Source organism: Callorhinus ursinus, unplaced genomic scaffold (assembly GCF_003265705.2).
Source record: "Callorhinus ursinus isolate GAN/ISIS: 27379988/994484 unplaced genomic scaffold, GSC_fseal_2.0 scaffold6, whole genome shotgun sequence".
Classification (NCBI taxonomy): Eukaryota; Metazoa; Chordata; class Mammalia; order Carnivora; family Otariidae; genus Callorhinus; species Callorhinus ursinus.
Genome location: NW_027397068.1, coordinates 47,111,211 through 47,139,143, shown reverse-complemented (window position 1 = coordinate 47,139,143; position 27,933 = coordinate 47,111,211). Strand labels below are relative to the sequence as shown.

At 38.8% G+C, this 27,933-nt stretch overlaps 1 protein-coding gene across 3 annotated transcripts in view; it reads left to right on the top strand.

The window, feature by feature from the left end:
* Nucleotides 1-27,562, top strand: part of SAMD3 (sterile alpha motif domain containing 3) — a 50,320-nt gene extending 22,758 nt beyond the window's left edge. For 2 of the 3 annotated variants that reach the window (XM_025865418.2, XM_025865417.2), the window contains 5 exons: nt 3,847-4,014; nt 18,916-19,113; nt 26,081-26,252; nt 26,757-26,839; nt 27,076-27,562. In XM_025865418.2, the coding sequence (XP_025721203.1) occupies nt 3,847-4,014; nt 18,916-19,113; nt 26,081-26,252; nt 26,757-26,839; nt 27,076-27,360 (906 nt within the window). In that variant the 3' untranslated portion in view covers nt 27,361-27,562. The remainder of the gene's footprint in view (nt 1-3,846; nt 4,015-18,915; nt 19,114-26,080; nt 26,253-26,756; nt 26,840-27,075) is intronic. The other variant, XM_025865423.2, reaches the window with a different exon arrangement.
* Nucleotides 27,563-27,933: the final 371 nt, after the last annotated feature.

Below are 27,933 nucleotides of genomic sequence, written 5' to 3'. Positions count from 1 at the left end.
GGAGAGTCTCTCTGGCCCCTCCCCCGTTTTTTCCCTGATATTTATTTTTTGGACAAGTCTAGTCCATTTGCCATGTAAGATGGTTCATATTCTGGGTTTGTCTGAATGTTTCCTAAGGATTATATCTGGGTTTAAAATGTGGAGAAAAGACCTGCTGGTGATGCCATGGACTGCTTCCCGTATCAGATCAAGGGTCCGTAATTTCAGGGCTATTTTCTATTTCAGAGGGGTCGAAGGAGAGCCCTATCCATGTAGCTCTTTCTGCCTTCTGCCGCACTGCCCGGCCCCTCCCCCGCCCCCAGGTGGAAAAGCATGCCCAGGGAGGATGATATTTCAGTGACAGGGGTATTTTCTACTGAGGCATCTATGTAAGGAACTCACGGTGCCAGGCATGTCCCAGATGCTCAGTAAATACTCTCCGATTTGTCTTTTCTATGTTCCTATCAGACAGTTAAAAGGAGAGCAGGGAGAGGCTGGGAAAAAGACACTAGCAATTAAAAAATGTCCTAGTAGTTGATGGCTGTAATCTTTCCCACCAGATCAGCAGGTTTAGAAGGACTTCAGAGCTGTAGGAAACATGAGGGAAAAATGTATTTGCATTCATTCATATTTTAGGGCTAAGAAAAATGTAAGCCGTCCATTCTTTGTGTGCTGTTGTAAAACAGCAGCGGCTGAGGGCAAACCCGCAAGGCTGTGGGAGGTGAGGGAGCGTCTCTGACTCATACATACTCATCATCAGAGTTGAAGTTGTCCGCCAACCTCAGCCCACAGCAGTCCTCTGCGGGGCCGTGGAAGGTTTTATGAACAGCACTCTCATTTACAAATCACTTCTGTGAGTAGCAATCATGTCGGTCTTCCAAAACCCCAGGGCAGTTGACAGGACTGAGTTTGTTGTTCCATTTTATAGCTGAAGAAACTAAGACTGAAGAGTTACTTGCTGATTTCTTGGCTAAGACACACTAGGCCTAGACCCTGGGTCCTCCCAACATAGATCCTTCTTCTGAAGGGTAGGGAATAACTCTTCTAGAGACTTAAGCCAGGGAAGAAGGAATGGCAGAATCTAACTGCCAGACATGGTACTGATGTGATCTCAGTGGCATTCCCATTTGCCCATGAGGAAATAGAGCTTAGAAGAGGTGCCCAAAGTCACCCCAAGTCTTGGGCCTCTTCAAGCACATGGCATGACAAGGAAGTGGAGGGGCTGAGAAGCAGCCTTGAGGCTCAGGTTTTAAGAAGTGTTGGGCACATGATGATGAACATTTTTTCAGACACATGAAAAAATGTTCATCATCCTTAGCCATCAGGGAAATTCAAATCAAAACCACATTGAGATACCACCTTACACCAGTTAGAATGGCAAAAACGGACAGGGCAAGAAACAACAAATGTTGGAGAGGTTGTGGAGAAAGGGGAACCCTCTTACACTGTTGGTGGGAATGCAAGGTGGTACAGCCACTTTGGAAAACAGTGTGGAGAATACCCACCATTTGCATTGACATGGATGGGACTGGAGGAGATTATGCTAAGTGAAAAAAGTCAAGCAGAGAAAGTCAGTGATCATATGGTTTCACTTATTTGTGGAACACAAGGAACAGCATGGAGGACATTAGGAGAAGGAAGGGAAAAATGAAGGGGGGGAATCGGAGGGAGAGACAATGAACCATGAGAGACCACGGACTCTGAGAAACAAACTGAGGGTTCTAGAGGGGAGGAGGGTGGGGGGATGGGTTAGCCCGGTGATGGGTATTAAGGAGGGCACGTTCTGCATGGAGCACTGGGTGTTATACGAAAACAATGAATCGTGGATCACTACATCAAAAACTAATGATGTAATGTATGGTGACTAACATAATAAAATTAAATTAAAAAAAAAAGTGTTGGCCTACTCCTCATGAAGTGAGGTCCTTACCAAGCAAGGCCAAGACTCAGAGTCTTGCTTCTAGTTTGTTGCTTTGACACCTGGGTCCCTCTACGTCACAGAGGACGGATACAAGGCATTCAGTATTTATAGTTTCTCAGATGCATCAGGCACTGTGCTGGGCTTGGTGGGCAAAGCAGACATGAGCCTGTCGTCTTGTGCTTACAGCCTAGTGAAAGGAAAGGAAATAAAGAGGGAATGGAGTGAAGTAAGGAAGCAAGTAAGCAAATGGGGGAGAATGAAGAGAGGAAGAATGAAAAGAACAGAATAGAAAAGCACAGAAGCAGAAAAACATCATACAGATGAAGGTAAACTCCCAGTGTGGTAAATAACAGACAAGGAAAGCTGAGAGCTGCTAACCAGGGGACATGAGCTGACTGAGATCTGAAGGCAGAGCAAGAGGTAACTAGATAGCAGCAGAGTGAAGGAGGAGGGGATAGAGCTTTCCAGGCCAAAACCAAAGGCCCAGCAGAGGAAGACAATGTTGGTTTGTTGAGAAAGCCCAGTTGTGTCCCTCAGCTGTCGCCCATGTCTTTGATTTCCCAAATGCTCCACATGGCAGACAGATTCTTCCAGAGCCCAGATCTGATCAACCGCTGTCCTCTCTCAACATGGCCTAGGAGGACTTCCTAGCTTGGCTCTTTGGCTGGATTATCTATAAAGCCTTGAAAAATACAGACATCTGGGCTCGGCTCAGACCAACCGAATCAGAATCCCGAGGGTCTGGGCCAGCAGTATCAGGGTCACCTGGGAACCTGTAAGAAATGCAGATTCTCAGCCCTATCCCTGACCTTCCCAACCAGAGAATCTGAAAGACAGGCCCAGCAACCTGTGTTTTAACAGGTCCTCCAGGAATTGTGATTCAGGTTAAAATTTGAGAACCACTGCTTTAGAGGAAGGACCAAGGATGAATGTTCCCTGTGAGATGCTGATGTAGCCTGTCCACAGACAAGGGTTTGAAAAGATCTCGTTCTGGATTGCAGAGAAGCTCCCTTATGGGGCAACCATGCCTTTCAGGATTGGGCTGGGGCTTCTCTCTCCTGTCTTAGTTTCTGGCCCATTCTCTTCTGGCCCATCTTAAACTCTGTGTTCCAGCCATGCACAGCTCTTGGCAGCTCTCCAAGGGGCACGGGCTATCCCTATGCTCCGTGGCACAGACTGCTTCATCTGGAACTTCTAACCACCCCCACCCACCTGGCATTTCCCAGTGCCGTCTCCATTGGCCCCCCTCATGTAGTTTTCTAACCCTAACACCTAAACCTCAGCTTAGATGTACCTCCTACAGGAAGGCTTCTGTGGTCTCCTAACCTGTCTCTTCCCCTGTTATAACATTTTTCTTTCTGAACTGAAATTACTCCTCCTTCTGCTAGATGGGGTCTTCCTGTGCCCCAGCTCCCTCCCAGGGCAGGACCCTGGTCTTTGCGTCTGAAACAGTAGATGCTCTACAAATATTTGGGGAATGAATGCCAATAGTATTCACCAAAGTGAATTTCAAGGGATGACAGAAAAATTGTTTCTAAGAAAATGCGTCAATCCACATATGCATAAGACAGTATCAGTTCTTCCCTAGAACCCAGTGGAAAAGTGGAATGTGTTGTGGAGACAGCAAAGTATGGTAGAAAACATCCAGTTTGGGGAATTAGAAAATCCAGATTAAAGAGCCATTATATTCACTCAATAACTAGGTGGCATTGGGGAACTATTTTTATTTTTCTGACTCTGTTTCCTTAGTTATGATTTCAGGATTATATTTTTTATAGCAGTATCATAAGACCCTTGTGAAGGTAAGTGGAAGGATAGTTCTATTATTCCTATTACTGTGATGTGAAAATAACTTCAAGCCCAAGAGTGATGAAGATTTTAGTGTTTATATGGGATTATTCTAATCTCCTTGAAGATTAACTGTCCTGTTCTGTTAACTTATGCAGTTTTTATGGAAACGAGCTCTCAAAGATCGCTTTAAATATGTTCGGAGACCCATAGAAGATGATGAACAAGTGATGAGAAATAAGTGTAAATTTGGACACCGAAGAGGCCAGACGAAGAAATCTCTTACCAGTATAAGCTTTGATGAGGTTAAAATTGTCCAGATAAAAGTAAGATTGGATACTTAGATGTTCTGATAATTTGTTGATTGATTGATTAAAGGATAATAAGTAATAGCATCTAAAATCACTAAAACAGAATCAGATATTCTTTTTGAAAATTGGAGGTAGGGAAATCTGTTTTGCTTGGCTAATAATATGAATGATAATATTTCCAAAAGAGGGCTTCCTAAAACAGTTTGAGCAGAGTGTCTGTTATCATCATCTCAGGTTTATTCTTTCATAACCTTTGAAAAACCTGGAAACACCCTTTTGTTCTGGGTCTTTGAAAAATGTCTCTTCCTCTCATCATAAAATACATCTTATGTTCTTGCTGTTCTTATTGCTGCAGACAGTTTCTAGAAATCATATTGTAGGGTAGCCTCTATCCTCAAGGTTTCAGGGAAGCATGGATACAAACCCCATCCTGCCCTTTCATTGCCCAGAAGACATCCCGTACCAACCCATGGGTGGCTGTACGGACTTTCAGGCCTAAGGGCCAGACAGCGCCAAGAGATTAACCCCTCAGCAGTGGGTTTGCTGTAAGTAATGTGCATGCAGGTCCTAATTACTGAGATCCTATAAATATCCTTTAACTACCTCAGAGCCCCCAGATATGGTCAAAGCCAAAAAAGTCCCCTGCTAATAAAGTAAATGAACTCTTTAGGAAGGATGTCCAAACTACCAAGTATAAAAGAAGTCCAATCCCATGACTGCCAATTCTGTCTCCACCCCAGTCCAACATGAACATGTAATCCTAACTCTTCACCACAAACAACATATTTATGTTAGTGAATGTACTTGGTGTGAATATTCCATTTTCTTTTTTAGCTGGTATATTTATTTGATAGTAATACAGCAACCTAGTTGGTCGTCTCAATTTTCTTAGTAATAAGCTCCAGGGGATAGGAAGATTTTTTTAAACATATTTTGCAAATCATTCATCCCCACAACATAAAAAAAATTAGATGAAGGTGTATATTTTAAATATCTTATTATAATTTTCAATGAGATTTTCAAGTCATAGGCCAGTTAAGAGAATATAATTTTATGCCTACTCTTTGACCAGAAGACAGAAGAAAGGTAATAATTTAGTGGTGTAACTTTCTAGAAACTTGGCAATATTCCAGTTATAAACTAAAATCATGATAAGATAGAACTAGATTTATTTTAATTATCTTTTATATTCTTAAAAAGTCACTTTGTAAGGGAACATAATTATGTCATACATAAATTGGTTTTCTCAAAAAATTTGATTTTCCTTGTAATAAAAATGGAGTTCCTTTATAAATAGTTTTGCAAATTCAGTTTTCCTTCTTTTTCTTTGATGCATGACTCACCAAAATTTACTGGAATGAATGAATGGTAAAATCAGAAGATTAGCAATTGTCCCTAGCCCTAGAACTCAAAGGTATGTTCGGGCGGGGAGGTCAGAGATCACACAGGCTGAAGGCAGCTTCTCCTTTTTGTTGACACATCATCACTGAACCAATATTTACACGTCTTCCAGTTCTTTCTCAACACCGCCTCAGTTCTTCATGTAATGACACCCTTCATTGCTCTTCCCTTCTACTCTCCCCCCCGCCCCCAGGCTCCCAGACAAGCCTGAACACTCAGATGAATCCTGCTAGGATCCATGCAGGGACTTTTGCTATGAAAACACATCCCCTTTCTCCCCCCACCCCAAAAAACACAGAAAATTCAATGTACCAGAGTCTGAGATGAGTTAAGTTACACTAGAATTTAGTTTTGACCTTCTTGCCAGCTGGGGCAAAAAGAGATTATAGAGTGACCACTGAAGAGACAGTGTTTTTTCCTGGCAAACAAATCTAATCAGTGAAGATTTAAAACTTTTCTCCTCCTTACAAATGGAGCCACAGATTGCTGATTCTTTCAGAGACTGTAACATCTCTGTATGTGACCTAGTGTTCTCTAGAGCCAAAAGCTTTGAAGAATGGGGAATATTTTACACTAGAATATTACAGAAACAATGTGTCTCTCTATTTTGTACCCTGGATGGCGACAAGGCGAATGGTAAAACCCTAAGAAGAATGGAAAGACAAATCCATTGAATATACTTATCTCATGGGAATTGGATACTTCAAATGAATTGCCTAAATTACTTCCCATCTCTGTTTTGAACTTTTGATAGCTCCTTTTCAGTATCTTTAAGATTTCTGAAAATTGAAGACATTTTGGATTAAGACACTTTGGTAACTTTCACATCTTTTAAACTTTCTTGGCTGGGCACAATATTTCCATAATGCAGAAAAGTTATTTCATGTGCAGCAGAGATAGAAAACGCTGATGGAGGCTAGAAGTCAGGAGTCATGCTATTTCCTCAAAGGCAGGGAAGTGGGTTTGGATGAACTAGAGGAGGATTTTAGGAAGGAGTAAGAGAGGGGAAGAGATTTTCATTTGTTTTGTTTCATTTCTGTTGTTTCTCTTTTGATGGTTGGGAGGAATTTACCAAAGAACTGAAGGTAGATGTCTCAGTGAAGGAAGGTGTTTTTCTGAGCTCTGTCACATGGGCTTCTGCAGATAACCGAGGCAGCAGAATTTGTGTGGGTCTCAGTATGGGCCACGGACTTTTTGTCCCTAACTTTCCTCCTATCCCAGTCTCCGCGCCAGTTTAGCGCTGCTTAACCTACACTATGAAACCCAAAGCATCCGCAGCGTCAAAGCATCCACCTGTGAGTCTTAACTCTACGCAGGTTCCTCATATTCTGTCGCTAAAAAGACTTACCAACATGTTTCATGGATGACTATCATTGTCAGAATCCCAGACTTTGTTTCTAGATCAAGCCTCCAAAATACTGGGCATTTTGCAATGTTTAAAAATCTTTTTCCAACCTTATGACCTCATGTCACTGCTGTGTCATGAAGCCCAGTGCCATCAGCTGTGCTATAGCTCGTATGCATCTGACTTTCAGTTTCAGGTCTAAGCAATTTGCAGCCCTGTGAACCGATAAATCTATTTCCTTTGCTTAACAGTCTTTGACTATACTTTGCCTTATATTTAGAAACAGAGGTATAATTAGATTCTTAAAACAGTAGACTTAACTGAGTTACGTCATAAGTTGCTGACATTATCCTGTTTAAATGAAGATACTGGTTTTAAAAGCTTATAGGAATTGTATAGAACTGCATAGCAGTGTAATGGAATTTTACTTTGTATTTTTTTTTGTTTGTTTTGGTTTTTTTTTTTTTTGGTGAAAAATCTCAGGTGTTAAAGTTGAGTGAGTCCGACTCCATAATTCATGGCCTGTCATGGTCATTGTCCCATGTGAGGGCTGTCATTGTTCTTCATGTCATTTTGTTCTCATCCCTGTCTGCTCGTCTCTCACCTCTGCCCTTGAGCCACCATTCCAATGTGTTCTATATGTATCTTTTAATCTGTAAGTGTTCTAAAATGTGTACTATCATTTTGGGTTTATATATATATGACTTACTATAAATGGTATTCTATACTTCATTCCTGTGTTACTTTTTTCACTGACACTCTTTAAGACTCATTCATATTAGCATATTTCTAGTCCATGATTGCAATGAATTATAAAGTACTCCTTGCCCCAAGCCCTGTTCCTCCCCACTAGGAATTGAATCGTAGAGAATGCCATCATCCATGTCTGCTTCTGGACCTACCTATGTGTTACTTCTTTGGGTTGTATACCCAGAAATGGAGCTGATGGGGCAGAGGGTGTGCATTTACTTAAACCTGACCAATTATTCTCCAGATGACTCTGTCTCGTTCCCACAGTCATGCATCTTCCTGTATTCTTGCCAACCCTTGGCATTACCCAGCTTTCTACATTTTGCCAAGTCTATTAGGTAGCAAGTGTAATGTCATTCTTGTTGTGGTTTGCATTTCCCTGGATAACTAATGAGTCTGAGCATCTCTTCACATGTTTGTTAGCCTCTTGAGTTTCTTCTTTTACAAAGCTACCTCTTTAGATCCATTGCCCATTTTTTAATGAGTTGGCATCTTTTTTTTTGTTAATTTGTAAGAAGCAGTCCTCCCCGTGCCCTAAGTCACAAAGATATTCTCCTACTCTTTGTTCTATTAAATATATTGTCTTCACTTTCATGTTTAGATCTTTAAGTCATCTGGAGTCCGTCTTTTATATGCTATTAAGTAGGGATCGCCACAGAGTGAGCCACTTTCTCAACATCAGTTCCTAAACAATCCATCCTTTTCTCATTGGTTTATGGTGACACTTATTGTATATTAAGTTCCCAAATGGCCGTGGGTGTGTTCTGGGCACTGTCTCTTTATCCCACTAGGCTATCATTCTGTTTTTATGCTACTGCCACATGACATTTGATGACTTAGTGTTTATTGCTTAGTATCATATTAGTGCTTAGGGTACAGACATTTTTTGTTGCCTGTGGAAGATGTGCAGGGTCAGGAGAGTTCCTCAGTAAAGCAATTTCTGGGGAGATTCATCCTCATTTTTCAGAATAAGGGGAAGGATGGGAGATCCTTCTCTCAGGAATCAGCCCCTGGGACTCACAGGAGAACTGGAGCTTAGGCTAGGGATGCCACATTCAAGTGGGAGGGTCGGACCAAAAGAAGGTTCTGGCACCTGTCAACACAAGGAGCATCAGGATAAGCTATGTGTTACTCCTGTGGAAAGCCTTCTGTGACATGATGGGGATACCCTGCTGGAGGAATCCTGCTTCTGTCTTCCTGGGATGGAGGTGGTGGTGGCATCTGGTCTACATGAGGCCCTGGGCCTGGATCCTTACACGATCACAGCCTGATGCTCATCCTTACTTGGAAATCTCTTCACCAGAGGATTCCTAGGTGGTCCTCTTGAGCATCTGCCAAATGCCCCACTTGAAACATCAGGATGTAAATATACTTTTGAAATGCTTAAATTCTTCTTTATCATATTTTTGATTAATGCATGCATTTTCTTAAGTTACTGAGGTTTCTTTCAGCCAGCAGAGCCCTCAGCCTAATATAAACTTTTTGCTCATGGGATATAAGCCACTTTGATAAGAAGCCAATGCTCCTTTCAAAATCATCTGAAAAAAATTTGGCTTGACTTTTTCAGCTGTCCAGTTCTTTACATTTATGGCTGCTCTTTTCATTTACCTTGAAAAGATTCTTCTCTGTCTTTATGAGGTAGATTAACTCTAAATTGGATATTTGGTGAAAATTTATTCTTGAAGCAGTATAGAAAGGACTCTGAAGTTTCTACAGGAGCTTTTGCTTCTCTAATTTTTTTCTTCTAATTGCAATGAGGTTCTCTCAGTTGAGAGGCTTTTAATAGGATCTTTAAGTGCATAGATTATTTTATCTTTGTCAGTTAATTTGTCCTATGTTTAGTTTCTTTTTAAGAGTTTTCAGTAAATGACTTCTTTTTTTTTAATAAACAACTTAATTCTATAAAGGTTTCTCCACAACTGCCTTTAATATCATCTTCTCAGGGGTCTTCATTTTATGATGTATTTGTTATATCTAGTTCTGAGTCCCTACAATCCGTTTTGTCTTCTCCAGGAATAGCAGCTGTTCTAGTTTTCTAGTTCCTTAATTATCATCTGCTTAGTGGTTCTGTTCGTTATTGAAAGTGGGGTATTCAAGTCTCCCAACTACTATTATTATTGAATAGTCTCTTTCTCCCTTTAATTCTGACAGTTTCTGCCACATGAGTTTTGGGACTCTGTTGTTAGGTGTATATAAGTTTATATTGTTATAGCTTCCTGATGGATTGGCTTTTTTCCCATTATAAAATATTTTCCTTTGTCTCTAGGAACAATTTTTGTCTTAAAGTTTATTTAGTCTGGTATTAGTATAGCCATTCTATCGCTCTTTTGGTTTCTGTTTGCATGTTGTATCTTTGCCCATCTTTTTTACCTTTAAACAGTTTGGGTCTGAATCTAAAGTGTCTCCAGTAGACAGCATATTGTTGGATAATTTTTGCAATCTATTCTGCCAATTATTAAATATAATTATTTATAAGACAGAATTTATGTCTCCTATTTTGCTATTTGTTTTTTATTGATCATATGGTTTTTGTTAGTTTATTCTTTAATTACAGCCTTCTTTCGTGCTAAGTAGATATTTTCTGTGTACTAATTCAATTTCCCTTATTGTTTCTTTTAGTATATACACATTTTCAGTTATTTCCTTAGTGGTTGCCTTGAGAACTGGAACTAACATCTTAATTTTTAATAGTCTAGTTTGGATTAATATCAATTTAATTACAATAGCATACAAAATCTTTGTCCCTATATAACTCTATCCCTCTCCCCTTTGGTGCTGTTATTGTCACATAAATCACATTTTATATATTGTATGCCCATCAACACAGATTTATAATTACTGCTTCGTGCAACTGTCTTTAAAATAAGATGGAAGAAAAGAGTTACAAACAGAAAATACATTTATACTGTCTTTTAGATTTACCTATGTAATGACATAGGGCTCTATTTTGTCATGTGGATTTGAGTCACAGTCTAATGTCCCTCTGTTTATCTACTAGTGACCGATTCTCTCAGTTTTTATTTATTTGGGAACATATTAAATTTCTCTTTCATATTTGAAAGGTGTTTTGCTGAATATAGAATTCATTTTGTTCAGGGGCGCCTGGGTGGCTCAGTCAGTTAAGCCTCTGCCTTCAGCTCAGGTCATGATTCCGGGGTCCTGGGATCGAACCCCGCATCAGGCTCCCTGCTCAGTGGGAAGCCTGCTTCTCCCTTTGTCTCTGCTTGCCGCTCCCCCTGCTTGTGCCCTCTCTCTGTCAAATAAATAAATAAAATCTTTAAAAAAAAAAGAATTCATTTTGTTCATTGTTCTCTGGTTTGAGAATTGGGTGTTCTGATATCTCAGTTAAATGGTTTTGGCTGCAGCTAACAGAGAGCCCTGTCTAAAACTGGTCTAAATTATAAGGAGAGCTTTGTTCTCACATTACAAGAAACTCAGAGGTAGAGGACTGTGAACATTGTAGCTCCTCACCAATTTAACCATCTTGTCTCCTCCAGACAATCAATAGGATTGTTAGTTCTCCACTACCTTGAAGTTAGAGGCGGCCATGAGACTGACTTTAACCAAAAAATGTGAGAAGTGACATGTGCATGGATGATCCAGTGTGCAATGCCCCAGTTCCCCCCGCCCCTTTCTTTATCCGTGTTGCCTAACAACATTCCAGGTGGTAGAGCCAGGTCCCTGGTTGAGGAGGATGAGGACCTGGGCCCCAAGATGGACACATCACATGAGCAACAAATAGACATTTTTTGCTGTAACGTTTGGGGGTCGTCAGGTACAGCAGCATAATTTTGCCTATCCTGAGTAATATCAGGGGCTCCCTGTGCAGTCTGTCAGGCTTTGGATCCGCATCTCAGTTATTCTCTTCGTGTTGGCTTCATGAAGTGACAGAGGCATTTTTGAGGATCTAGCTGATCCTGCCATCCTTACCCCAGGGATTTCATAGTCTGTATCTCTGTTCTGCATCTGGATTGGGGGATCTATGAAAAGTATTACCATATGTGACAATAAAAATGCCTACAGCGTAGGGAAACTTTATTTTGCTTTATGCAAAAAAACCTAGTTTTCATTTTTTCAGCTAATCCATTTGGAGATTCTTTCTAGTTCCTCAGTATGGAGCAGATCATCTCCATTGTGACCTTAGTTAAGGACATTTCTCAGAGTCTGAAACATGGAGGAAGCAAAACTAGTATCTTGCCCAATCTGATGTGAAATAGCCTATCAAACATGTGGTGGCATTTTTCTTCCAAGAGATTAGAACTTGTGCTTTTTAAAAAACAACAACTAACCCCACATGATGTCCAGGACAGTGATGCAGGGATTTAATAAATCTTGCAGGCTGTTCTTGCATCCCCAAATCCTCCAAACATTTGCTAAGTAAATAAATAAATCAACAAACTGCCAGGTGTTAAATTACTAACACTAGACTTAGGATTCATTTCTATCTTAAAACATTTTCTTTTCCTCCTTACTGGGTATTTCTGTTCTGTAACTTTGAAAGTCATGAAGTAGTTTTGTGTGTTAGCTTTCCTTCGCTTAGAAGTGAAATGGAATCAAAAGTTATGCAAAAACTGCTGAGAGGGCCAAATGCTAAGAATATCTCATAGGTTCCTTTGGATTTCTTTTATGGCATTTACTGTTTGCTTCTTACTGCACCTGACACATAATGATTTATTGAATAAATACTAATCATTTTTATAGGCTTTTGCACAGATGTTTCTCCCATGGTGCAAAACTGAGCAGAACAGCAAATGTTGAAGAAAAATGTTGACAGTTAATTGCATTCGGGATATAATGCAATTACTGCCATCAGCAGGTGGCAAATGTACTAACACTGTGAAGTTTTACGTCAGCTGTGCACTTGGAAGCATGGGGCAAAGTGGCTGCCGTTTCCCTGATGACTGACTGAGCCACACAACTGAACGCTAAGCAGAGAGACTTTTCAAGTTACATTGAGAAACATCATTTCCACAGTCAATGTGATGACAATGGAATTGAAAACAGGGATGATTGGAATCTGATATGAAGAAAACCCTAGCACCTAACATAGCACTGCCCAGCAGAAATATAATATGGACCACCCGCATAATTTAAAATTCTCTAGTAGCCAGGAATTATATTAGTATATTTTATGTAACCCAGTATATCCACGAAATGATCATTTTGACATGCAGTCATTATGAAAAATTGTTAATGAGATGTTTTACCTTTTTTGAGGGCGGGTACAGCAAGTCTTTGAAATTCAGTGTTTCAGAGCCTACATCTCAGTTTGGACTAGCCACATTTCAAGTGCTCGGTCACCTCCTGTGGCCCCCATCCTGGATGACTCAGAGAAACACACCCTTATAGGCATTAGAAGGCGAGATGACACTCTCTCGGGAATACCATAGTTAACAGGGAGCATGACCAGTTATCCGCTGATAATGTTCAGAGCTAGAGTCCCCAAATCTTAGGTACAGGAGCTTTCCATCGTGCCTTTAAAGTAGGTTTTTAAGGATATACATGTAAGAATTATTAAATTTACACAACAAGGCACTTTCTTTGTAAACTTATTCAGATTGCAGGATGCAGAGCAATAATAAGAGTCAAGGTGAGTTTTTATTCATCTCTGTGTGGAAAAAAGCTACAACTACATTTTGAACCATGCTGTGTCTTACTACTTCAAGAGCAGTCTCAATTTTCTGTCCAAATATAACTTAGAAATAGTGTCCTTATTTCTGTTCTAGCCGTTGGCTTAGATAACTGTGCTCTCTGCTATTCTACCCAACCCACCCCCGCCCTCGGGGCTGTAGGTCAAAGTCATGGTGGTGTTGGAGCTGAGGGCCCACTCTCTGTCACCAGCACTCGTGTGGTAAAGGAGGTGTGGCATAAGCTCATTATCCAGTTTGGATCCAACTCAAGTTAATGTTCTGGTTAATTTATTCTGATTCCTTTGAAGTCACAAATCCCACAGATGACTCCTACATTTCCCTTCAATGTGTCCACTCGTTGGGATTCCCTGGCTAGGTGTGATGTGTTCCCTGCTTCATGCCTTCTTCTTTCCATCTAATAAACCACCTTACGGAGTTGTTCTGAGATTGGATGATACATGTAATGTGTCCAGAATAGAGACTAGAGTAGCACACAGTAAATGTGCAGACTAACCCAAGACCCCTGTTCCTCCTCCGCCACCCATCCTGGGGCTGCTACTGCTGTTTTGTAAGACTCAGACCTCTCTCCTCCCCTGGTTCCCTCTTGTCCACGTGTACCGCTAAGGAAATCAGCCTGTCGGAACAAGGCCACCCATCTTTTTGAGAAGTCTACACTAACACAGGAAGCCCTGCACCTGGCCATCTCCATGCTTGAGAAAGTCACTTCCCCTCTGACAGTCTCAGGTTGCTCATCAGAAAGCGAGAAGCACAGGCCAGACAATGTCTAAGTTCCTTCTGGCTCTAATGGTACATGAATCATTAAAAGGTGAGAATTCTAAATTCTGATGCAGCCCGCTATTCCTTTGAATATGGTACTTCAGTCTAGGATACAACTTCTCACATTATGTTAGTCCAATCAGGTAGAAGCTTTCCAGAAACTCTACTTTCTGGGACATTTTATGAATTGGGTGGGGGTGTCAGGGGAAGGCGTTCATTATGTGTACACTTGTCTACAAATCTCAATATTACCAGTTATAGAACTCCCACTACAGTACATAAAATGAAAGCTGCTTATAATTACAAATTTTCCCTTTCCTTTTTAAAAATTAGAATTTTTCCCTTTTTAAAAAAACTTCTCATTATATACATTTGAGACTTATGAAAGAATGTACATATGTATAATTTATGAGACAAAATAAACACCGCGAGCCCAACATTCAGCTTTAAAATCGGAACAGTCCATACCTTCGTGTCCGTCCATCTTTCTCTCCTCTCCCATCACCTGCTTTTCTAACACCACTGCCCTGTACTCTGAACTTTGTTTCTCATCCACCTGTTTTTGAAAGATATGAATTTGCCACATGTGCAAGGTATCTTATTTAGTTTTGCTTGTTTTTGCAGCTTATGCAATGATACAGAGTATGTCATCGATGACTTCCTTTTTCTCACTTAATATATTGTCTCTGGGATTCACCCAGGCTCAGTTCAGTTGTGTCGTTCATTCATTTTTATATTGGCTTAAAAATCTACTGTGACAGCAAAACACAGTTTATTTGGATATTCTTCTATTGACAGACATTTGCCTGGTTTCCAGGTTTTGTTTCTATGAGCTGTGCCACTGTGATTGTTCTTCTTGTCTAGCTTGGTGTAAATGTGCAAGCTTTTTCCAAGCAGATCCGCGTAGAAGTGGAATTGCTGGTACCATGGGTATGCAAATATTCACCTGTATAAGACAATGCCAGTTCTCCTGGTGGTTATAGATATTTAAACTCACTGAACAGCTCCTTTTATCAGACTTCTTCCTGTCACACCCCCAAGTAAGATACCATTTAGATCAGATATCAAGATAACTCCCTCCCATCCCAAGTAAAATACCAATGGGTTGGGAGTAAAATGCTACTTGTTCCTATTTTCATTTTAATCATTTATGAGGTTTATCATCTTTCATGCTTATGAAATACTCAAGTTTCCCTCACTGTAAAATGCCATCATGTCTTTTACCTATTTTTCTGAGGTTGCCCTTTTTCTTATTTATTTATAAGAATTCTTTATATATTCTGTATTCTACTCCACCAGTTGTATCATTGTAAATATCTCTCCTAGTTGGTGCCTTAACTTTTGAATTTTTTTAATGAAATCTTTTGACCAAAAGTTCGTAATTTTAATGTAGTTAGATTTGTTAATCATTTCTCTTATGATTAGTACTTTTAGGAACTTCTTTCCTACCTTGAAATGATAAGAATTATTTATATACATTTTTAAAATTTAAAGTTCTGCCTTAACATTTAAGTTCTTAAGCCACATGTAACTTACTTTTGTATAAGGTGTGTGGTATAGATCTGTTTTCTTCTTTTTTTTCCCATATGGATAGACAGTTTTCTGTACCTTTTATAAAACAGTCCTCTTTCCCAGGCATTTGTGATATCATCTCTGTTCTTTCCAGAGATCTGTGTCTAGAAGCTCTACCGTGTTGCCCTAGTAATGTTATCTATCCCTGCATGAATATCAACTTTCCTTCTCTACATAGTTGTAAAATGTCTTGATAGTTTCCAGTTTCCATCACTACCTGTTATTTTTTAAAGTGCCTTGGTTATTCTTGGGCTTTTTAATCTTTCATGAGAATTTCAGAATCAGCTTGTTGATTTCTTAAAACATTAATTTTTGGGTTTTGGTAGATTTTAGATTTTGATAAAAATATTATTGAATCTATATCTCTATTTGGAGAAAGGTGACTTCCTTACGATACTGAGTTTTTCTAACAGAGAACATGGTAGGTCTATCTATTAATTTGTCTTGTTAGTATTTTCTAATAATTTTATAATTTTCTCCATAAAGGTCTTACACATCTTTTATTAGTTATAGTCCCAGGTGCTTTACACTTTTTGTTGAAACTGTAAAAAATTACATATTCTGTTTGTTAGCAAATTTGTATATTTATCTTATATTCAGTTGCTTTGTAAAACTCTCTCACAAACTCTAATAAATTATATGTACATCATTTTGAGTTTTCTCTTAAATAATCAAATCACATCATCATCTATGAACAGTTTCTGTCTTTCCAATTTTCATTCCTTTTGTTTCTCTTTCTTATCTTACTACTCTGGCTAGGATCTCTAGTAAAAGGCTGAATAAGAGTATAGCAGAGCATCATTTTCTTGTTTCTCATTTTAAGAAAAATTCTTTTAAAATTTCAACATTAAAAATGTTAGCTCTAAGTTTTTGGTAGATAACTTTATAAGTTTCAGAAATTCCTCCTTTTATTTTGATGAAAGATTTTTTCTTTAATTTTAAAGGGATGTTGAATTTTATACAGATTTTTTTCTGCATTATTTCAAATGTGGTCATTTAAAAGAACTTTAATTGGATAATGCAGTATATGATATTTACACATATTTAGATAATCCAGGTTAATTATAGAACTGTTAATATGTCAAAATTCTCAAAACCTATTTCTTTTGGGTCTAAATCTATCACAGTGGCCCTAAAATTCAGATTTCAGGGGTGCCTGGGTGGCTCGTCTGTTGAGCATCCAACTCTTGATTTTGGCTCAGGTCATGATCTTGGGGTTGTGGGATCGAGCCCTGCATCGGGCTCCCAGTTCAGCGGGGAGTCTGTTTCTCTCCCTTTCTCTCTCTGCCTCTCCCTCTGCCATTCCCTCTGCTCATGTTCTCTAAAATAAAATTAAAAAAAAAATCAGATTTCAGTATGAAAAGTATTTCCTTTATGATGAGTGATGTTGAGCATCTTTTCATGTGTCTGTTAGCCATCTGGATGTCTTCTTTGTAAAAGTGTCTATTCATGTCTTCTGCCCATTTCTTAACTGGGTTATTTGTTTTTTGGGTGTTGAGTTTGGTAAGTTCTTTATAGATTTTGGATACTAATCCTTTATCAGATATGTCATTTGCAAGTATCTTCTCCCATTGTGTAAGCTGCCTTTTAGTTTTGTTGATTGTTTCCTTCACTGTACAGAAATTTTTTTTAATCTTGATGAAGTCCCAATAGTTCATTTTTGCTTGTGTTTCCCTTGACTCCGGCAACGTGTCTAGTAAGAAGTTGCTATGGCATAGGTCAAAGAGGTTGCTGCCTATGTTGTCCTCTTGGATTTTGATAGTTTCCTCTCTCACATTTAGATCTTTCATCCATTTTGAATTTACTTTTGTGTATGGTGTAAGAAAGTGGTCCAGTTTCATTCTTCTGCATGTTGCTGTCCAGTTTTCCCAATACCATTTGTTGAAGGACCATCTTTTTTCCATTGGATATTCTTTCCCACATTGTTAAAAATTAGTTGACCATATAGTTGTGGGTCCATTTCTGGGTTTTCTATTCTGCCCCATTTATCTATTTGTCTGTTTTTGTGTCAATACCATACTGTCTTGATGACTACAGCCTTGTAATATAGCTTGAAATCCAGAATCATGATGCCTCCAGCTTTGGTTTTCTTTTTCAGGATTGTTTGTTCTTACAAATTTTAGGATTGTTTGTTCTAGTTCTGTGAAAAATGCTGGTGGTATTTTGATAAGGATTGCATTAAATGTATAGATTGCTTTGGGTAGTATAGGCAGTTTAACAATGTTTGTTCTTCCAATCTATGATCGTGGACTGTTTTTCCATTTCTTTGTATGCTCTTCAATTTCCTTCATAAGTGTTCTAAGGTTTCAGAGTACAGATCTTTTACCTCTTTGATTATGTTTATTCCTAGTATCTTATTGTTCTTGGTGCAACTGCAAATGGGACTGATTCCCTGATTTCTTTTTCTGCTGCTTCATTATTGGTATATAGAAATGCAACAGATTTCTCTATGTTGATTTTATATCCTGTGACTTTGCTGAACTCATATATTAGTTCTAGCAAATTTCTGGTGGAGTCTTTCAGATTTTCTGCATAGAGTATCATGTCATCTGCAGTAGTGAAAGTTTGACTTCTTTGCCGATTTGGATGCCTTTTATTTCTTTTTGTTGTCTGACTGCCCCTCAACAAATTTTTCTAGAAACTTTTTTTTTTGCTCCTCAAACTGAGTGTCTTGGTTTTTTAGAAAGGGTATGTGAGATATTTCCTAGCCATCCAACCCCACCCAATGTACTCAAATTTATAGTAAATATAATTGACAGTTTGATGATTTAGTATCACAAAATACCCACTGTTATTATTTTGCATTTGGATTTTATGGCATAGTAGTGCAGCTACACAAAGGCATTTAAAAAGGAAAAATATAAAGAGTAGAAATGACAAAACCTTAATTTAAAACCTCTTTATCTCTTTTAAATCTTTTTTTTAAAGATTTTATTTATTTATTCATGAGAGAGAGAGAGAGAGAGAAGCAGAGGGAGAAGCAGGCTCCCAAGGAGCAGGGAGCCTGATGCGGGACTCGATCCCAGGACCCTGGGACCACAACCCGAGCCGAAGGCAGACGCCCAACCACCTGAACCACCCAGGCGCCCTCTTTATCTCTTTTAATATTTAAATGAGTAGAAATAAAAAACATTCCTGTTAAGTGTGAACCTTCTAGATAATCTAGGTTTCCACCAACAGAGTATGTAGAATTTGAAGTAACTCTTGCATCTGTCAAGAGAACAGATTATAAGTAATGATAGTAAGTAATGAACTATCTGATTTGTTAAAGACTGTCCATTTGTTAACCACAGTCAAGGCCAGGTGTAATCACACGTGGTAACACTCACCTTAGGAGTGCATTAAGAGTCTGCAATAACAGCCTGTGATTCAAGTTCTCACGAAGTATTAAACTGCAACTTGAAAAATGAAACATATTGATATTTCAAAAATATTTTGCAGGAAGAAACTGTTTGTTTAGATTCTGAGGCAGATGAACACATTATCTGGTTCCAGCAAGAATATATGAAAACAGAAAAGGACTGGAAAGAAATTGATAAGAGGATGAGTCAGACTTTGGAAATAAGAAGAAAGTTGATTGGCAGAACACCTCTGAAGGACATTCTTAAAATGTTTCCTTTCTTGAAGTGCCCTTATCAGGTATCTTTATTTGCTTATAATATTCTCTGATTTTAATGTCCAAATTGATTTTTTTTTCTTTTCCTTTGGAGTGTAACAGCACTAGGTAGCAAATGGTGGGTGTGAATCTCAGTAGGATGTGTGAGGCTCCACAGGCTACAACTAGGACCATTTGGTAAGAATTTCTGGAAGCATATTCTAATAACATGCACTGCCTGCCTTCAGATTTAAAGATTTCCCTGTCATTGAACATATTGGGGAGGCTGGGGGGGACCACTACTTAGGGGTATTTTGACAGTATGAAACATTTTCCCTTTGCATGCATTTAGACAATCAAGATAGTTTACTAAGGAACTCTTAGTATGCGGCATTACTCAAAATCTATTTCCTTTATGATCCCAAATTACTTCATAAAGTGGTCTTGGAATATATGAAGTTTAATAGGTAAATCAAATACCCTTCAATTTAGTTTACTTAAGGTGGCCATTAAAGGGTTCCTATTACAATTTTAGTGTAATGTTAGTTGTAGCACATAATGAAAGATTCATCAAAGTTTTTACCTGAGAACACATTTCATGGAAGAATTCTGTGTTTGCAATCAACTATTTTGAAAATAAAAAGTTTTACATGTTGGGCGCCTGGGTGGCTTAGGTGGTTAAACATCTGCTTTCAACTCAGGTCATGATCCCATGGTCCTGGGATCAAGCCCCACATTGGGCTCCTGGCTCAGCAGGGAGCCTGCTTCTCCCACTCCCTTTGCATCTCTTCCTGCTCATGCTCTTTCTGTATCTCTCTGTCTCAAATGAATAAAATCTTTAAAAAAATTTTTAAAAATTTAAAGTTTTCCATGTTATTCTTCCTCCAACAAATGAAAAAAGAACTTGCCTGTATATTTCATTTTCAAAATCATGTCTATAACAAACATCTGCTTACTATGTAGGAAGCATATTTTGAGTGCTTCACGTGGATTATTTTATATACTCATCTCTCAGCAACACTACCTTAGTTGTTCGTTGCTTTCTCTTCATATTTGGGTTGCTAGGAACAGCTATAGCCAGGAGGCTTTGGCTATTAGAAGAAGAGTATGCCAAATTGACACACCTACAATATATTGTTTTAAAGCAAAACCTTGTCAAACTGATAGCCTATAAACTCCGTAAGTGTAAGGAGCATATTTTAAACATGTTAGTAGTTCTCCAAGGGCCTTGCAGAATATTGTGCATGCAATACAAACGGAATGTTGATTTTTTTGAATGCTGAATGAGTTGGTGAATGGTTGGTGTCTTTGTCTGGACTGCTATAACAAAAATACCATAGACTGTGTGGCTTATAAACAACAGAAATTTATTCCTCAACGGTTCTGGGGGTGGGGAAGTCCAAGATCAAGACACTGGCAGATTTGGTATGACAGTCTGCTTTTTGGTTCATGAATGGTGCTCTCTAGCTGTCACTTCACATGGCTGAAGGGGCAATGTAGCTGTTTGGGGTCTCTTTTGTAATACCATCACATTGAGCATTAGGTTTAACATATGAATTTTGGGGGGACATAAACATTCAGTCCATAGCAGTTGGTAAGGCTGTCTGGACACTGATGTTGCAGCCTTAGGGGTCTTCATGGGAGTGTAGCCTGCACAGGTTTAGTGATTAAAATAGATAAGCTATGGTTCAGCAGCCTTTCAAAGAACCATAGATGAGAATAAGTCTGAGTGGGGGGTGGAGAGCAGATTTTAGACCTAACAGTGTGTCTCTCATGCTTTGTCTTAAGTCTCTTTTTGTCCAATTCCCCAAGGCATTTCACCCTTTATATCCAAAATACGGATTGGGATATGGTTTTTGTAATGACGGTGCTACTTACTGACTAAAGTAGTCTATCTATTTTAAACAAAAGAATTGAACGTTTTAGCTTTCTTCAGGAAGTACCTCTGTAACTAAGCCTGGTACAGCCAGCTGGGATTTACAATTTATAAAACCCTTGTTGTGCTTCCCAAAATAAAAGCAAGCTCGACCTTACTTACAAACACCCAGCTAACAACCAATCCCTATAGCAGGACAGCTGCCCCTACTCGAAACTACTCCCACCACTTATTGCTACTACCATTGTGAAGCCCTATGAGCCTAGGGAGCTTGTGGGCACAGGTGTGGAAGAAAAGAAGGAGCCAGTTTGGGACACTGTACCAAAGAGTCTACATGGATCCTTCATCACCACCTGTACTCATCACCCTCCTCCCCTCAAAACACATTCTTTAAACAGAAAATGAGAACGATATTTAGAGACTAAGATTTTAGCCCTAGGTATGCTCATTGCTACAGAGGTGTTATTACTCTACAATTTCTCACAGAATAAAGCCAGGATATATCTTTGTATAGGTGTGCGTGTGCGCACACACACACACATACACACACACAATCTGTATCTGTTCATATATCCATGCATAAGTATTAAAAACCATGAGGTCACATTTATACCTTCAATTCCAACCCAAACCAGAGGGCTTATTCTAACTGACCCCATTTCCATACATTCCAACTCTCTTTACCAGCAAGAAACCTGGCACCCATTATCCTCAATGTATTTACTTATTTGTGCCACCTTCCCCAAACCCCATACAGCCAAACTCCTAGCCATTCTGAATGATCAGCCACAGAAAAGCTCCTCTCTCCACACTCCAGGTTTTGTCCCACAGGTTACTAATCTTAATTGTCTTTTTTTGTTGTTGTTGTTATTCAGATTAACTTCTATTGCTCTATCTTCAAGTTCATGAAATTTTTCTTTGTATTTCCCATATGCAATTCCCTATTCAGTGATGTTTTCATTTCAGTAAATGTTACTTTCAAATTGAATTTCAATTTGGTGTGTGTGTATACAGATATACACACACATATATATATCCATCCCATTTCTTTGTTGAGATGCCCCACAGTGATGATACATGGAATTCACTGGTCTTACCATGTTCCCCATGATCCTAGATTAGTGGTCCACTGAAGGTTGCCTAGTAAGAAAGCTGCCATGCCTTTATGAGAATGTGCGTTCCAGTTTTCTGATAACTACTTTTGGACCTAATCTTTGGGCAACTGATGATCTACCAAAATGTTCAAGAAACGATGAGACCCAGTGGGTAGTATGCAACTGTTCTTTACAGAGTTTTAGGGAAAGTGATGATTACTTTGATTCCTACCAGTATGAGTGATAATAAATTGTCTTATAATGCCACTCTGTCAAAAAAAAGTGGGGAGAAAGGCAAGGGAAACAAAGGCAAAAATGAACTATTGGAACTTCCTTTTGCACAGCAAAGGAAATAGTCAACAAAACCAAAAGACAACCGAAAGAATGGGAAAAGATCTTTCAAATGACATATCAGATAAAGGGCTAATATCCAAAATCTGTAAAGAATTTATCAAACTCAATACCCAAAAAACAAATAATCCAATCAAGAAAGGGGCAGAAGACATGAACAGACCTTTTTCCAAAGAAGTCATCCAAATGGCCAATAGACACATGAAAAAATGTTCAACATCACTCGACATCAGGGAAATACAAATCAAAACCACAATGAAATACCACCTCACACTAGTCAGAATGGCTAAAATGAAGAAGTCAGGAAATAACAGATGTTGGCGAGGATGTAGAGGAAGAGGAACCCTCCTACACTGTTGGTGGGGATGCAAACTAGTGCAGCCACTCTGGGAAAACAGTATGGAGGTTCCTCAAAAAGTTAAAAATAGAGTTAGCCTATGATCCAGCAACTGTACTACTGGGTATTTACCCCAAAGATACAAATGTAGTGATCGAAAGGGGCACCTGCACCCTAATGTTTATAGCAGTAATGTCCACAATAGCCAAACTATGGAAAGAGCCCAGATGTCCACTGATGGATGAATGGATAAAGAAGATGTGGTACATACATACAATGGAATATTACGCAGCCATTAAAAAATGAAATCTTGCCACTTGCAACAACATGGATGGAACTAGAGGGTATTATGCTAAGCAAAATAAGTCAATCAGTGAAAGACAATTATATGATCTTACTGATATTTGGAATTTAAGAAACAAAACAGGATCATTGGGGAAGAGAGGAAAAAATAAAACAAGATGAAAACAGAGAGGGAGACAAACCATAAGAGACTCTTAATTATAGGAAACTGAGGGTTGCTGGAGGGGAGGAGGGTGGGGGGATGGAGTAACTGGGTGATGGACATTAAGGAGGGCATGTAATGTAATGAGCACTGGGTATAAGACTGTGAATCACAGACCTGTACCCCTGAAACCAGTAATACATTATGTGTTAATTAATTGAATTTAAATTTTAAAAATGTTTAATTAAAAAAAAAGTGGGGAGGCTGCAGTGGTGATGGAATTCACAGAGGGGGAGAACTTGGGCAGTGGCAGGAAAAGGTGGTTTTGAGTAAAGGGGTTCCCATACACGTAAACTGGTTTTGCTTTTACTTTGTAGTCAGATCTCCTACCTTTGTTTCTCACCACTTAGTTTTGTCTCTAAAGCTCTCCTCTTTCCCTTTAGAATGCTATGGTTAGGTATTTTTAAAGGTTTGCTTCCTAAAATCTGTTTTCTTATTTTGCCCCTTGTTGCACATTGCCTAAAGAAATACGAGGTCCTAGAATCTTGGCTGGTAACCAAATAGCCAAAATATGCATGCATATATATATATATAGGAACCCTCATTTAGTTGAGTCTGCATGCAAAGTTTTATTTATATGGGTATATAAGTTTGCTATGTCCATTATTTATCTTATTTATCCTATTCATTTCAGGCTTTCATTCTTTTTTCCTCCTCTGTCTTTAAGTCTTTACTTCTCCACTAAAGCTACTCATACATATTTTAAACTAGCATTCATGATACTTTATGTGGAAAACCCAGAAGACTCCACCCCCAAATTACTAGAAGTCATACGGCTATTCAGTAATGTGGCAGGATACAAAGTCGGTGCACAGAAATCAGTTGCTTTCCTATACACTAACAATGTAACTGTAGAAAGAGGAATTAAGGAATCAATTCCATTTACAATTGCACCAAAAATCATAAGATATCTTGGAATAAACCTAACCAAAGAGGTAACGGATCTACACTCTAGAAACTACAGAACACTTATGAAAGAAATTGAAGAAGACACACAAAGATGGAAAAACATTCCATGGTCATGGATCAGAAGAATAAACATTGTTAAAATGTCTATGCTGCCCAGAACAATCTATACTTTCAACGCCATCTCGATCAAAATACCAATGGCATTTTTCAAAGTGCTGCAACAAACAATCCTAAAATTTGTATGGAACCAGAAAAGACCCTGAATCACCAAGGAAATGTTGAAAAAGAAAAACAAAGCTGGGGGCATCACGTTGCTTGATTTCAAGCTAATTACAAAGCTGTGATCACCAAGACAGCATGCTACTGGCACAAAAACAGACACATAGATCAATGGAACAGAATAGAGAGCCCATATATGGACCCTCAACTCTCTGGTCAACTAATCTTCAACAAAGCAGGAAAAAATATGCAATGGAAAAAAGACAGTCTTTTCAATAAATGGTGGTGGGAAAATTGGACAGCTATATACAGAAGAATGACACTTAACCATTCTCTTACACCATACACAAAGATAAACTCTAAGTGGATGAAAGACCTCAACGTGAGACAGGAATCCATCAAAAATCTTAGAGGACAACATAGGCAGTAACCTCTTTGACACTGGCCACAGCAACTTCTTTCAAGACATGTCTCCAAAGGCAAGGTCAACAAAAGCAAAAATGAACTTTTGGGACTTCGTCAAGATAAAAAGCTTTGGCACAGCAAAGGAAACAGTCAACAAAATGAAGAGGCAAGCCACGGAATGGGAGAAGGTATTTCCAAATGACACTACAGATAAAGGGCTGGTATCCAAGATCTATAAAGAACTTCTCAAACTCAACACCCAAAAAAACAAATAATCAAGTCAAAAAATGGGCAGAAGACATGAACAGACACTTGTCCAAAGAAGATCCATGAATGGCTAACAAACACATGAAAAAATGTTCAACATGATTAGCCCTCAGAGAAATTTAAATCAAAACCACATTGAGATACCACCTTACACCAGTTAGAATGGCAAAAATTGACAAGGCAAGAAACAACAAATGTTGAAGAGGATGTGGAGAAAGGGGAACACTCTTACACTACTGGTGGGAATGCAAGTTGGTACAGCCACTTTGGAAAACAGTGTGGAGGTTCCTCAAAAAGTTAAAAATAGAGCTACCCTATGACCCAGCAATTGCACTCCTGGGTATTTACCCCAAAGATACAGACGTAGTGGAAAGAAGGGCCACATGAACCCCAATGTTCATAGTAGCAATGTCCACAATAGCCAAACTGTGGAAGGAGCCGAGATGCCCTTCAACAGATGAGTGGATAAAGAAGATGTGGTCCATATATACAGTGGACTATTACTCAGCCATCAGAAACGATGAATACCCACCATTTGCATTGACATGGATGGAACTGGAGGGGATTATGCTAAGTGAAATAAGTCAAGCAGAGAAAGTCAATTATCATATGGTTTCACTTATTTGTGGAACATAAGGAACAGCATGGAGGACATTAGGAGAAGGAAGGGAAAAATGAAGGGGGGAAAATCAGAGGGGGATATGAACCATGAGGGACTATGGACTCTGGGAAACAAACAGGGTTTCAGAAGGGAGGGGGTTGGGGGATGGGTTAGCCTGGTGATGGGTATTAAAGAGGGCACGTACTGCATGGAACACTGGGTGTTACACACAAACAATGAATCATGGAGTATTACATCAAAAACTAATGATGTACTACTGTATGGTGACTAACATAATAAAAAATAGATAAAAATAGGAAAAAAACCAGAATAAATAAATAAACAAACAATCTAGCATTCAAAGCTTAATATAATCCTAAAGAGTTATTTACTCCCTTACATTTTATACATTAGCTTTTCTTGCGGTCTTTTTCTTCTTTTTCCTAGATGTTCAGAGAATTCCAACTTCTTACGAGAACAGATATTTATAAGAAAACAAAGCACATTCTGGAATCCTATTCAGAAAATATACTGACTTCTTTTTCAGTGGTGGATAATCCAATCAATATTGCATTGCAAGAAAAAATGAAACAGCACACAAATGAAGACATGTTGAAACGTTAGTAAACCTGGGGGTGGGGCAATCTGGTCTTAGTTATCTGTGTAAGTCGGGATAATTAGAAAAGCTCTGTATTGGAAATAAGTAATTCAGTGAAACAACATGCAGGATGAAAAAATGTTCTCAAATAGGACGAGCTGAGGTATAGAATTAAAAGTACACTTGATACTGTAAAATTATATTTAGGGAACTAGTTACCTGTTAATGTCATAATACAAATCACAAGGTAAAGCATGCTAAAATCTTCCTGGCTGATGGACAGAGAGTACAGGACTCTGATCTTCTCCTGGCCATGACCTGGAGGGCAGAACATGAGATCTGGATGTTTATTAGAAGGCAAATGTTTGGTTAAACGGTTGTGAAACACTGATACAAGAAGACTGGTTTATTCTTTATAGATGCAAATGTTTTAAAAAAAAAAAACCCACATTTTAAGACTGGCTTTTGCTAATAGTTGGCAAAATCTTATTTTTCCTTGGACTTTAAGCATGTTTGTTTTGGCAGATATGAAGATGACAGCCACATGTTTGCTCCTACCAGATGTTTTTGGGGATGATCCCAGCCTTTTTGTCATTGTGAATGAGAAGGTATGCAGTATGTCAGTGACCACTGGCTTTGACATTGAGTTTGACATTACATCTTCATAGAATTTATTTGAAAACAGGGTGGTGGTCTCTTTTGAAGAATGGTTTTGTCATATTTACAAATATGCTGCACTACACCAAGCTCATTTACTGTAATATCACGATTAAATTGAGGCAGCTTATATTATTTGGCTATTATCCACATCACAGAGTGGTGACTCTATTATCTATTGTTTCAGGTGCAAGTTTCCACACCCGTGTTAGAAGTCAAGAATCCTTTCAACGTTGATGTCTGCGAATTTTCTTTGTATTTAGAAAAAGAGAAGCTCACAAGGGTAGACGACTGTGTTACGGCCTTGGCTGCTCTCATAGCTGCCTTCCATGTATTTGGAGTTGAGTGTCCAAGAAGACTGTCCCAAACCCTCAACTTCCTAGAGACGCTGATTTTTGATATGCACAGTCCCTATTTTCCTTCTATGAAAGAAAAGTTAAAGGAAGTAGGATTTCAACACCCAGTTACTTAGTAGCATGCCAAATATTGCATCAGAATTGATGATCTCTGGGACAGCTAAAATTTTATTAAAAAAATTGTTTTGACTTAGCATTGTAGTAGAGGTAGGTATTAGAAAATCATCTTGTCTCAAAGATGCAAATCAATTTCAGTACCTTCTATCTTTATGCTTAGATACTGAAAATTGTGAAATTCTGTAATAAAATACTATGTTAAAGAGCTGTTTGAGTTCTAAGAAATTCAATGGTCTAAGCTACACTTTTTTTTTTTAAAGATTCATTTATTTTGAGAGAGAGAGAGAAGAGAGAGAGCATGTACACACGTGGGAGGGGCAGAGGTAGAAGGAAAGAGAATCTCAAGCAGACCCTGCGCTGAACGTGGAGCCCAGTGCAGGACTTGATCTCATCATCCTGCGATCCTGACTTGAGCTGAAACCAAGAGTTGGGCGCTTAACTGACTGTGTCACCCAGGCGCCCCCCAAGCTTCAATTTCAAGGGTGCTTTAGTTTTTGAAAGACCTTACACTTCAGATACACTCAAATCCTTTGATTAGGGTATCACACCTTACACTTGGCCCAATATACCCA